General features: G+C 64.6%; 5 protein-coding genes across 5 annotated transcripts in view; 1 reads left to right on the forward strand and 4 right to left on the reverse strand.

Annotated features, from left to right (window-relative positions):
- EMIHUDRAFT_416309 (hypothetical protein) overlaps positions 1 to 531 on the reverse strand; it is a 2114-nt gene extending 1583 nt beyond the window's left edge. Inside the window, exon 1 of the mRNA XM_005766432.1 lies at positions 273 to 531. Coding sequence (XP_005766489.1) covers positions 273 to 527 — 255 coding nt within the window. The 5' untranslated portion in view covers positions 528 to 531. The remainder of the gene's footprint in view (positions 1 to 272) is intronic.
- Positions 532 to 1533: 1002 nt separating this feature from the next.
- SLC4-2 (HCO3 transporter) lies at positions 1534 to 5241 on the forward strand. The gene is made up of 4 exons (XM_005766544.1): positions 1534 to 2227; positions 2889 to 3252; positions 3590 to 3706; positions 3954 to 5241. Exons 1-4 carry the CDS (start codon positions 1568 to 1570, stop codon positions 4592 to 4594), a joined length of 1782 nt encoding a protein of 593 aa, XP_005766601.1. The 5' UTR covers positions 1534 to 1567; the 3' UTR covers positions 4595 to 5241.
- Positions 5242 to 5809: 568 nt separating this feature from the next.
- EMIHUDRAFT_212014 (hypothetical protein) lies at positions 5810 to 7170 on the reverse strand (the record flags this gene model as incomplete). Its single annotated transcript, XM_005766433.1, has 2 exons — positions 5810 to 6041; positions 6749 to 7170. The coding sequence occupies 2 exons, from the start codon at positions 7168 to 7170 to the stop codon at positions 5810 to 5812; spliced, it is 654 nt and encodes a 217-aa protein (XP_005766490.1).
- An 892-nt stretch (positions 7171 to 8062) lies between these two features.
- On the reverse strand, positions 8063 to 8610 carry EMIHUDRAFT_212016 (hypothetical protein; the record flags this gene model as incomplete). Its single annotated transcript, XM_005766434.1, has 2 exons — positions 8063 to 8316; positions 8478 to 8610. 2 exons carry the CDS (start codon positions 8608 to 8610, stop codon positions 8063 to 8065), a joined length of 387 nt encoding a protein of 128 aa, XP_005766491.1.
- Positions 8611 to 9932: 1322 nt separating this feature from the next.
- EMIHUDRAFT_56234 (hypothetical protein) overlaps positions 9933 to 10430 on the reverse strand; it is a gene marked incomplete at both ends in the record, with an annotated part of 1493 nt that continues 995 nt past the window's right edge. Inside the window, one exon of the mRNA XM_005766435.1 lies at positions 9933 to 10281. Coding sequence (XP_005766492.1) covers positions 9933 to 10281 — 349 coding nt within the window. The remainder of the gene's footprint in view (positions 10282 to 10430) is intronic.

Raw genomic sequence — 10430 nt, forward strand, 5'->3', positions numbered from 1 at the left:
GGAGGGTGGGTTCGGGTGCCGGGGGGTAGGGGGAGGGTGGGTTCGGGTACCGTGGCGGTAGGGGGAGGGCGGTCGGCCAGCAGGGAGTGGGTGGGAGGGCCAGGCGGGGGCCAGGCAGTCTGCGAAGGTGGGGCCAGGAAGGCGCTTGGCGGGGCGGAGGGCGGCGGGCGAGAGGCGGGCGAGAGGCGGGCGAGAGGCGGGCGAGAGGCGGGCGAGAGGCGGGCGAGAGGCGAGAGGCGCAAACGCACGGGCAGTGCGCGGTGGCCAAGCACCGAGGTGGCGCCGTCGAGCGACTGGCCCGCGCCGGCAAAGGCGACCGCGCCGCTCGGCTGGTTGGCGCGCCACTCGCCCTCCGTCTCCGCGCCCATCTCGTCGCGCGCGCGCTTCATCAGATCGCGTGGGTCGAGCACCTCCTGCCCCGAGCCGCCTCCGCCGCGGCCCTGGCCGCCGGCGTAGTAGGCCTGCCGCTCGGCGTCCTCCTTCTCGGTGCCCTCATCCTTGAGGTCGTTGAGTCCGACGACGGGCATCTTGCGTCCTGGGACACGGGTTGGAAGCGCCACAATCACAGCGCGGAAGAGGTGTGCTGGAGAGCGGAGGGGCAGGCGACGGCGCATGTGATGGAGAAGTGCGCCGTGCATAGGCGACGGTGGAAGAGGATTGGAGGTACGGAGCGTCTCGGCCGCCGCATCGCCATCTCGCGCCTTTGGTTTGGCTTGGGTTCCAACTCTTCCGGGGTGTGGTTACTGACCCCCGCATAAAAACGGTCGTTCCTTCGGCGACACTGAAACCGTCGCGGGCACATCGGGAAGCGACTGGCCATGAGTTGACGTGATTGAGACATCGCGGACCTGATGCTGCTACAGTTGCGGCATTAGGCGGCGTCCGCGCATCGTGGGTACCCACACCGCTTGGGCAACAAAATCTCTCTCTCTCTCTCTCCGCTTCTGGCGGGGGAGGGGGGTGGGGGGGGTTCCTGGTCCCAAGGTTGAAATCTCGGCTGCAACGCAGGTTGTGACGGTCCGAAATGGAACTAGCCCGAGGCTTGCGTAGGCGTGATGGTGTGTAGAGTCTTCGTAGAGCTAAGTGCAAGAGCGTGCCAGCGGACGTGGGCGTGACTCGCCGAACCGCCGTAAAACCACCGTGAGCGCTCGCACGTCGCCATAGGCGCCCACCTCAGCCCAAGCCCATCGATGCGGAAGAGCGCCATTCGCATGCCACTCGGCGTGCGCCCCTCCAGCAGCAAAAAGCAGCGGCGGAGCTTCGACTTTGTGCGCCCACGTTCGAGTAAAAGCAGTCACTGTGACGTCGCCACCGACCCTGCCACCTTGCAAAGGCTGGCGACCACGTACCGCGGAACGCGCAAGCCCGCGTCCGCAAATGCTGCCACGGTCGGGCTGTCAGGCGATACACCCGGGACCCGCTCCCGTCGAGCACGCCCGCGTGGTCCACGCTCGTATGTGCCGCTCGTCGAAGGAGAGAGTACACGCAAAAGAAATTCTTTCTGACGGCGTGCGACCACCTTCCCAGGCTCCGCATCCACCTTTCCGCGTGGTTCGCGGTGGGCTGCATGTGCCAGCGCGTCATGGCGAATCCCGACGACAGCGGGGCCCCAAAGGAGGGCGGCGGCGGTGGTGACGAGCGCTTTCGCGTCTCCTGCAACTGGCGCCGCCCTTTCGCAGAGATGCGGAACGACCTCAATCGGCGGCGGCCGCACTATCTGAGCGACTGGACGGACGCCTACACGCGCAAGGTCGTATCGTCGGCTTTGTTTATGTTCTTCACGAGTATTGCGCCCGGCATCACCTTCTCCGCCCTGCTCGGCGACCAGACGCGCGTCGACGGCCGCGCACAGCTCGGTCCGGTTGAGGTTATTCTGTCGACCGCCGTCACCGGCTCCATCTTTGCCATCTTTGGCGGGCAGCCGCTCGTGATCGTCGGCGTGACGGGGCCGGTCACCATCTTCACGATCGCTGTCTTCAACATCTCGGACGCGCTCGGCATCGACTTCCTCCCCTTCTACTGCTGGGTGCAGATCTGGGCGGCGCTGATGCACATGGGCCTCGCGGCGTCCAACGCGTGCTCGCTCATCACGCTGGTGACGCGGTACTCGTGCGAGACCTTCGGCATGCTGATCGCCGTCATCTATATCTACAACGGGCTCCGCAACCTCATCACCTACTTTGTCGACCTCGATCCGCAGCCCGCCCTCCTCTCGCTGGTGGTCGGGCTGGTACCTAGAAGCGGAAGATCTCCCCCACATCTGCCTCCATATGAACCTCCGCTTGAGCCCTAGAAGCGGAATACGTGTTCGTCTGTCTCCCAGCCAGCACTTGACAAGACACTGTGTCTTCCGCCGTAAGACTCCTCCTACAGTTGCACCCCTCGTACTCACGCGGTGCTCTCGAAGACACGGCGCACACCGTAGCTACTCCCCCGCCCTGAGGCTGGCGTCCTCACCACAACCTATCACACTGCACCGGGCCGGTGCTTGCACTTGCAATGGGGCTCCTGCCCGTGTCCCGGGCGTGGAGACGCGAGGGACAGCCTGGCCCTTGCCCCGCCACTTTGTGTGGTGTGTGGAGACGCCTGGCCCTTGCCCCGCCACTTTGTGTGGTGTGTGTGGAGACGTCTGGGCCCTGCCCCACGCACCACTCTCTTTGTGTGTGTGGAGACGTCTCGCCCTTGCCCCACGCACCACTATCTTTGTGTGTGTGGAGACGTCTGCCTGACCTGACCTGACCTGACCTGACCTGACCTGACCTGACCTGACCTGACCTGACCTGACCTGACCTGACCTGACCTGACCTGACCTGACCTGACCTGACCTGACCTGACCTGACCTGACCTGACCTGACCTGGCCTGACCTGACCTGACCTGAACCTATAGGCTCGGCACCACCTGGCTGGCGCTGCTGCTCACCAGCGCACGCTCGTGGTCCATCCTCAACCGCACCGCGCGCACGCTGCTCGCCGACTACGGCGCCACCGCCTCCATCTTCTTCTTCTGCTTCGTGCCCTACATGGGCGCCAACTACGACCTCACGCCCGCCGCGCACGGCGACAACATCACCGCCTCCACCATCGCCACGCTCGACGTGCCCGACGCGGTGGAGCCGTCCGCTGACCGCGGCTGGCTGATCAACCCCGCGGACTGCCCTGCGTGGGCGATCGTCCTCGCCATCGCCCCCGCCCTCATCCTGACCGTCCTCTTCTTCTTCGACCACAACGTCTCCTCTCTCCTCGCGCAGGCGCCCGAGTAGATAGGCAGCCCGAACTCCAAGATCCCCCCTTGCCCACGGGCGCACGCGCAGCAGGCGCCCGGGTACACAGCAGACACACACACACACACACACACACACACACACACACACACACACACACACACACACACACACACACACACACACACACACACACACGCACGCACGCACACACGCACACCGCTCACCACGCGCACCGGGCCCCTGCACTTTTACTGCCGTGCGGCTCCTGTCGTCTAGACGTGTAACCGCGAGGGGCTAGCCTGGCCCTTGCCCCACCACCTTGTGTGTGTGGAGAAGTTGAGCTTGCCTTCCCTTTCCTTAGGCGCCCGAGTTTGGCCTCAAGAAGGGCACCGCTTACCACTGGGACTTCTTCGTGATTGGCGTGCAGATGCTCGTCACGGGACTCCTCGGCATCCCGCCCGTCAACGGCCTCATCCCGCAGGCGAGATGGCCCGAGATGGCCCGAGATGGCCCGAGATGGCCCGAGATGGCCCGAGATGGCCCGAGATGGCCCGAGATGGACCCAGATGGCCCGAGATGGCCCCAGATGGCCCCAGATGGCCCCAGATGGCCCGAGATGGACCCAGATGGCCCCAGATGGACCCAGATGGCCCGAGATGGCTCGAGATCGCGCAACTCGGCATCTCGCAGGGAACAGCAGTCGGACGCCTGCTTGTGCAGCTACCTAGGCGCCGCTGCACACGGACTCACTCTGCGAGAAGGAGTGGCGGACGCGGCCGGCCGGTCACTCGGCGCACGACAAGGTGGAGGTGATCACGCACTGCCACGAGCAGCGGGTGTCGGGGCTCGCGCAGGCAGTGCTGATCGGGCTTACCCTCTGCGCGCTCACCGTGCTCGGCTACATCCCGATCGCCGCTCTCGACGGCCTCTTCATCTACATGGGCATCGCCTCATTCGGCGGCAACTCGTTCTACCAGCGGCTCGTCCTCTTCATCACCGACCCGGCGCGGCGCGCCGCACGCGGCCTCGACTTCCTCGACGGCGTGCCCTCCGGCGTGGTAAGGCGGTACACGGCGCTCCAGCTGCTCATCCTCGCGTGCATCTTCGGCGTCACGCTCGTGCCATACGCCAACTGCCTCTTCCCCGTCCTGATCGCCGTCCTCGTCCCGCTCCGCATCGTGACGCTGCCCAAGCTGTTTGGCCGCGAGAATGTGGACGCGCTCGACGCCGACGGCAACGCGCCCGACCTGGCGCGGCACAGCGCCGACGCAGACGGCGCGGCGGAGGGGACGGTGGGCGGCGCGGCGGCCGGCACCATCTGTGCGGAGGACGGCGAGGCAGGGCCAGGGGCGGCGACGGAGGTGGTGTGAGAGGAGGGTGTGGGTGGGTGCGTCGATGTGAGCATATCTGGGGCGTGGTGGTGCCCCCGGCCCGGTCAGATTACGCTAGAGTGCGTGTGTGGCCAGCCACGCACGTAAGCTGTCGCGAATTCGACTCAGCCTTCTCGCCGCCCCCCGACACACGCTAGCGCAGGTGGCTCCACTGGCACTGCACTCTCGCTGCGCGAGCCACCACACCCTTGTCCTGGATGGCTCTTGGCTGGCGACTGGCGTCGTTATCACTTATCTCTCAGCCATATGCCCCATGCGCGTTGGAACGCTTGGTGGCAACTTGGTCAGGATATCTAGTAAGCTCAGGGCCACCCTCTCTGCGCTCCGGCCAAGAGGCCAAGGCGGCGCTGGAGGAGGCCTGGGCGGCGCTGCGCGGGGCCAGTTTTGGCGTTCGAAGGGAGTGAGCCCGCGCTCGAAGGGAGCGAGACGGCGCTCGAGGAGGCGGCGGCTGCTGCAGACGCGAGCGGCGAGGCGCGTGCTGCTGCGGCTGCATCGAGGGCCAGGGCGGCCGCTGCCAGGACGGCGGCGGAGTAAGCGCAGCGCTCGTAGAGAGCACGTAGTAGAAGATTCGAGCATGCATTCTGATTGACGTATCTGTGACTGAGACAAAATCAGTAGAATACGTCACACGTAAAGGAGAGAGAGAGAGAGGAGAGGGGAGAGGGTGAGGGTGTGTGCACACGTGTGGAGAGGGAGGGTGTCTGTGGTGGGCTGTAGTCATACTACGTGGTTACAACCACGCGCCCCTCAGGAGCTTAAGGTAGAGTGGAGCGCCCTCCCACCGGGTGAGACCATCCGGATCAGCACAGCTCGCCCTCCGGACGCGCAGCTCCCCGCGATGGCCTACGGTCCCCCGCCACCAGGTCGAACCCCTGCCTCCCGGTTGACCCCCCAGTCCTCGTACTCGACCATTAAATAAACTCAAAGGTCCACCACAGCCACCACCCTCCACCTCCACCGTCGAGCCGCGATCGCTGCCGCCCGCAACGCCGCCCGCCGCGTCAGATGCCCGCGACGCGCGCATCGACTCGAGTCGGAGAGCCGCGCCACCCAGCAGCAGCATCTGCACCAGCAGCAGCACCAGCACCAGCACCAGCACCAGCAGAGAGAGGCGCCAATTTTGAGGTTGCCCGAGACAGCCTGGAGATGGCCCCGCGTTGTACTCGAGTAGCCCCGGTGCCGGCGCCTCACATCTCAGCATCGAGGGGCCGGTTCCGCCGCGCAGTCGAGCAGCAGGAGCTCGTGCACAGCTTTGTCGACAAAGAGGTTGATCAAAATTTCGGCGAAGAAGCGCCACCGGCGGCACGCCGGGATGAATCCGCACCGATCCCATTGTTCGGCACCGCGACGGCGAGCCGCCGCGGGCCCACAGGAGGGCTCGGAGCCGCGGCACCGGTCCGCGCCGCCAGCGGGCGAGAGCACCAGCCTACAACCTGGCCGACATGGCAGTTGCGACGGCGCTTTCACACACACACACACACACAGTGAACTGAATCACACACACACACACACACACACACACACACACACACACACACACACACACACACACACACACACACACACACACACGGAGCCGGAGGAGGGTACGAACAAAAATGGATGCCGTTTGCGCTGCAGCGACTGTCGGTGCAGCTCTGGGTGGCGCTCGCGGACGAGGCACAGCGCGCCATTGGTGCGGCGTCACGCGCGACGCGGCCGCGAGGGACCGCGGGGGAATGCTAGTGGGATGGGGGGCTCTGAGGGGAAGGGAGCGGGGGGCGCCCAGTAGGGCGCCGGCACCCCAGCGTAGAGGGCGTCGAGTAGCCCTCCTTTTGGTATAATATATATTTCACTATGCTCTACAGCTCTACAGCGCGAGACACACAGCGCTCTACACTCTACATCCTCTACACCCTCCCTCAGTATCGTACCCTAGAAGCGACGAGACGTCGCCGGCTGCCGCCGCTGCAGTCCGTACAGTCCGTCCCGGGGTCGCAGACCTCATCGTCGCATGTGCCGTCGTTCACGAAGTGCAACGAGTGGGGCAGAGTCATCCCGTAGTAGGTGCACGTGTCCACGCACAGAGCAGGGGGCGGCGATGCGGTGGAAGGCAGGGGGGGCGGCGAGCCGCCACTCATTGCTTCGGTGCACATGTCCGGCTGCAGGCGGCGGCGGTCATCGCTCTCGTGCGGATGGTCGTGGCAGCAGGGCAGGTCGGGGTGGTCCGCGCAGGTGCTGCAGATGGCCGCCGTGGCGGCGGGCGGCAAGTGTTTGCTGTAGTCGGAGGGGGTGGCGTCCGGTTCCAGGTGCCCGGAAGTCGCCTCCGCCGAGAGGCTGCACGTCACAGGGCAGGTCATCTTCACTTCGTCCACGCAGGTTGTGTCGCAGGCCGAGTTGGTGGTGTCGCAGAGGCCAAAGCCTTTCGCTTGCTCGCACGTCGGGACAAAGCCGGCGTCACACGGCGCCGGAGCCGGGGCAAAGATGGGCCCGCGCGCTTTCGGATTGATCGCTGACTCACGCAAGTCGGAGGGCGCGGGCGCCGCCAGGGCGGCGACGGCGAGAGCGGCCAACATGTGTGTATGCCGCGGGGTACAGCTCGGTGGGGTACCTCTCTTCCTCGGCCGCCGAATTTGAAAAAGAATCTTACAACAAAACTCCCTCGCTGAAAAAGAATTTTACAACAAAACTCCCTCGCACAACACTGGGCACGGGACTGGCGCGCACTTGAAAAAGAATTTCAGTTTGTGCTTAAGGTCCTCCGGGCCCCTTTAGGGAGGCAAACCCTGGCCGGCCCTTAGAACCCCAGGTAAGGCCCAGGTGTGGCCTAGGGCATCAGAAGGGACCAAGAGGAGTCCAGTCTGAGCCATAGATCCCATGCCTTTGCCCCCGAAGGTCGCGTTCAAACGCCCGGAACGGACGTTACAGTGGTGTCCGGCCGGCGCGATCACCGAGCTGTGACGCTCAGGGAAGCCCGATGAGGTACTGGTTTCTTTGCCCAGGGCTGGCCTACGGCCCGTGCTGGATCAGCTGAGCAAGGTTCGGGGAGAATCCCCCGGTCAGATCTTCAGATATTTTGACGAACGACCGAAAATGGGCAAAAACGGGGTGATTTCGGTCATCCGTCAAAATATCTTTCCTAAATCAAATGCCATTTAGCATTTTTGAGGACACATATTCATTTTGCGAGATACTGCAAAAAGATAGACGTGGCGAAGGAGGAGCTAGCGCGGAACTTTGGATGCATATCGGCAAGCCAAAGTAACGAGCAAGAGGCTGGTCCTGGTGCGAGAGCTAATCCTGAGCAACAATAAGCGACTGTACCACGGAGCATAGAGCGCAACAGACAGGACGGCGGCGACGGCGGACATGGCAGAGACGAGTGTGAGACAAAGGGCGGCGGGGATGGAGGGCGGGAGCGACGGGGATGGTGACGGTGACGGTGGCGAGGGAGAGGAAGGGGGTCCATTAACACCAGACAGCGAGAGGGGCAGGGAGGAAAGGGGGAGAGAGGAAGCCAACGGCGATGCCACCAGCAGCAGGGGACACGATGAACAGGTAGACAACGGCCAAGGCGATGGCGAGGACGAGGAGACACGGGACGATGGCAAGCGAGACGAGGAGGACGGAGGCGAGGGAAGAGGCAGCGCCACAGTCGACGGAGGCGACAACGATGGAGAAGGGGAGGGAACGACAACGCGCACAGAGGATGAGGATATAAACTGGGACGACGCAGCGGAGGAGATAGACGAGGGAATCGAGGGGCCGGAGGGCTTTCGCGACAGCGACGATGACGACGAAGAAAGGGGAGGAGACGGAGGGGCGACACGCAGGAGGAGCGAAATCGCGAACGGCCCGAGCAGAGAGGGCGACGGCGGAGCACGAGGGGGCAACGGAAACGCTACCAATGACGCGAACCGACGCACGGGCGACGGCGGGGACGGAGAGGGCGACAGCGACGTCGAGGTTGACGCAACGGTATCGAGAGCGCCACCCAAAAGGAGGCGGACAGCCATGGAGGTCACCGAATGGAGGGCGAACGGCACAATACGAAAAGGCAGGGCGAGGCGGATGGAGAAAGAAGTGCCGAGCAGGCCATGGTGGAGGGGAGGGACGGGAGGACGAAAGAAGGGCGAGGAGGACGAGCGGCCCGAGGAGCTTGTGGGCTCAGATAGAGGGCTCCTGCCCGACATCGCGCCACCCCACTCTGTCTCGCGTGGTGGCGAGAGGCTAGTTCCATTTCACTGTGGCACAGCTCGCGTTACAAAACCTTGATTTGACCATTTGCGCAAAAAGGTACATCTCGGTGCCTTCCAGAGGCAGCTGCGACCCCGCCGAGTGGACGGGGGCACACAGCAGGATGGCGCGGTGCGTTACCGTCCACTCCGCTGGGTCGCAGCTGCCTCTGCGCGTCCTGGGGAGGGACAAAATTGTCGCGCGCCGGAGATGACTCGACGCCGCTGAGATCGGAGATTCAAGCTCTGACAGGTCGCACGTCGCTCCTTTGACGCCGACGTGACTCACCCGTGCAGATCACATCAGGACACGGTCTCGACGCGCTCGGTACGACGCCTGCGACCCGTCTTGGGTCAAGTGGCACGACGCTCATCGCGCCTACCAGCGCTGCCGTGCAGGTTGCCACGACGAGGTCGAGCACGCTTCTATACGCTCGCCCAGCCTCCCTTTCCATCCCATTAGGCAGCATGGGAACGGTGGCGAGCAGAGGCAAAGCCTACGAGGGGTGGTGGAACCACATGTCGCGGCTACTGCCGGCTCGACCCCACGATAGCCTCCGAAGGCTGACTTTGAGGCACCATCATCGGACGATGTCGACGAGTTGGGTCGCTCTCGCGGTAGCCAGGTAGCCCCCCATACTAGTAGCACCGGCCATGGCCGCAGGAAGCTCGGGGGAGGGCGCTGGGAGCAACACGGAGCTCCGTTGGACGCGTTTTCAAGATTAGCGTGTGTCAGAGTGAATTGGAACTAGCCAGAGCGCTCAACAGGGACCGACCGCCGACGGACACCCTCGGCCCGCCGCCAACCCACAGCGGCGACGCACGCCGCCGCCTGGGCTGCTCTCCACACCCCACTCCCCAGGCTGCTGCCTTGAGAATGAGATTTCGAGAGACATTACACGAGAGAAAATTATAAATTTTCACCACAGACTCGCAGTAGCTTCCCTCGGCTAATCGCTAAATACAAAATACATCCCGCGGCGGTTCCGGCGCCCAGACACGCCAAGAAAGCAAGATGTCTCTCAAATATCATAAAACCAGGTGTAGTCGTCCTCCTCGCCCGCCTCGCTCGGCGGGCGCTGGCTGCCGTCGAGCACCTTGTTGACGCCGACGACCGTGCTGCCCTCGGGGACGGCGCGCGTCACCACGGCGCTCGCGCCGACGGTGACGCCGCTGCCGACGAGAATGTCGCCGAGCACGGTCGCGCCCGCACCCAGCGTCACCGAGTCGGCGATGGTCGGGTGGCGCTTCGCGCCGTGCATCGGCTTGCCGGTGGCGCCGAGGGTGACGCCGTGCAGCATGTACACGTCGCTGCCGACCACGGCGGTGCCGCCGATCACGACGCCGCTCGCGTGGTCCAGCATCACCCCCGGTCCTGCGGGGGCGGGGAGCGGGGCGCGGCGAGGGTGTGTGTGTGTGTGTGTGAGGAGACGGGCCGTTCGTGCGTGCGATCTGGGGCCGGGGCTGTGCTTTTGCGTGAGGGACGGGGGGGGGTAGATATACCGCTACCTGGTGGGTCGTCGGGCGTGTCGTCAGGGACAAGTCCGGAGGGGATGGCAGTGGCTGCCCAAGAGAGAGAAGAGAAGAGAGGGAGAGGGAGA

The sequence above is a fragment of the Emiliania huxleyi genome (genome assembly GCF_000372725.1).
Source record: "Emiliania huxleyi CCMP1516 unplaced genomic scaffold EMIHUscaffold_51, whole genome shotgun sequence".
Classification (NCBI taxonomy): domain Eukaryota; phylum Haptophyta; order Isochrysidales; family Noelaerhabdaceae; genus Emiliania; species Emiliania huxleyi.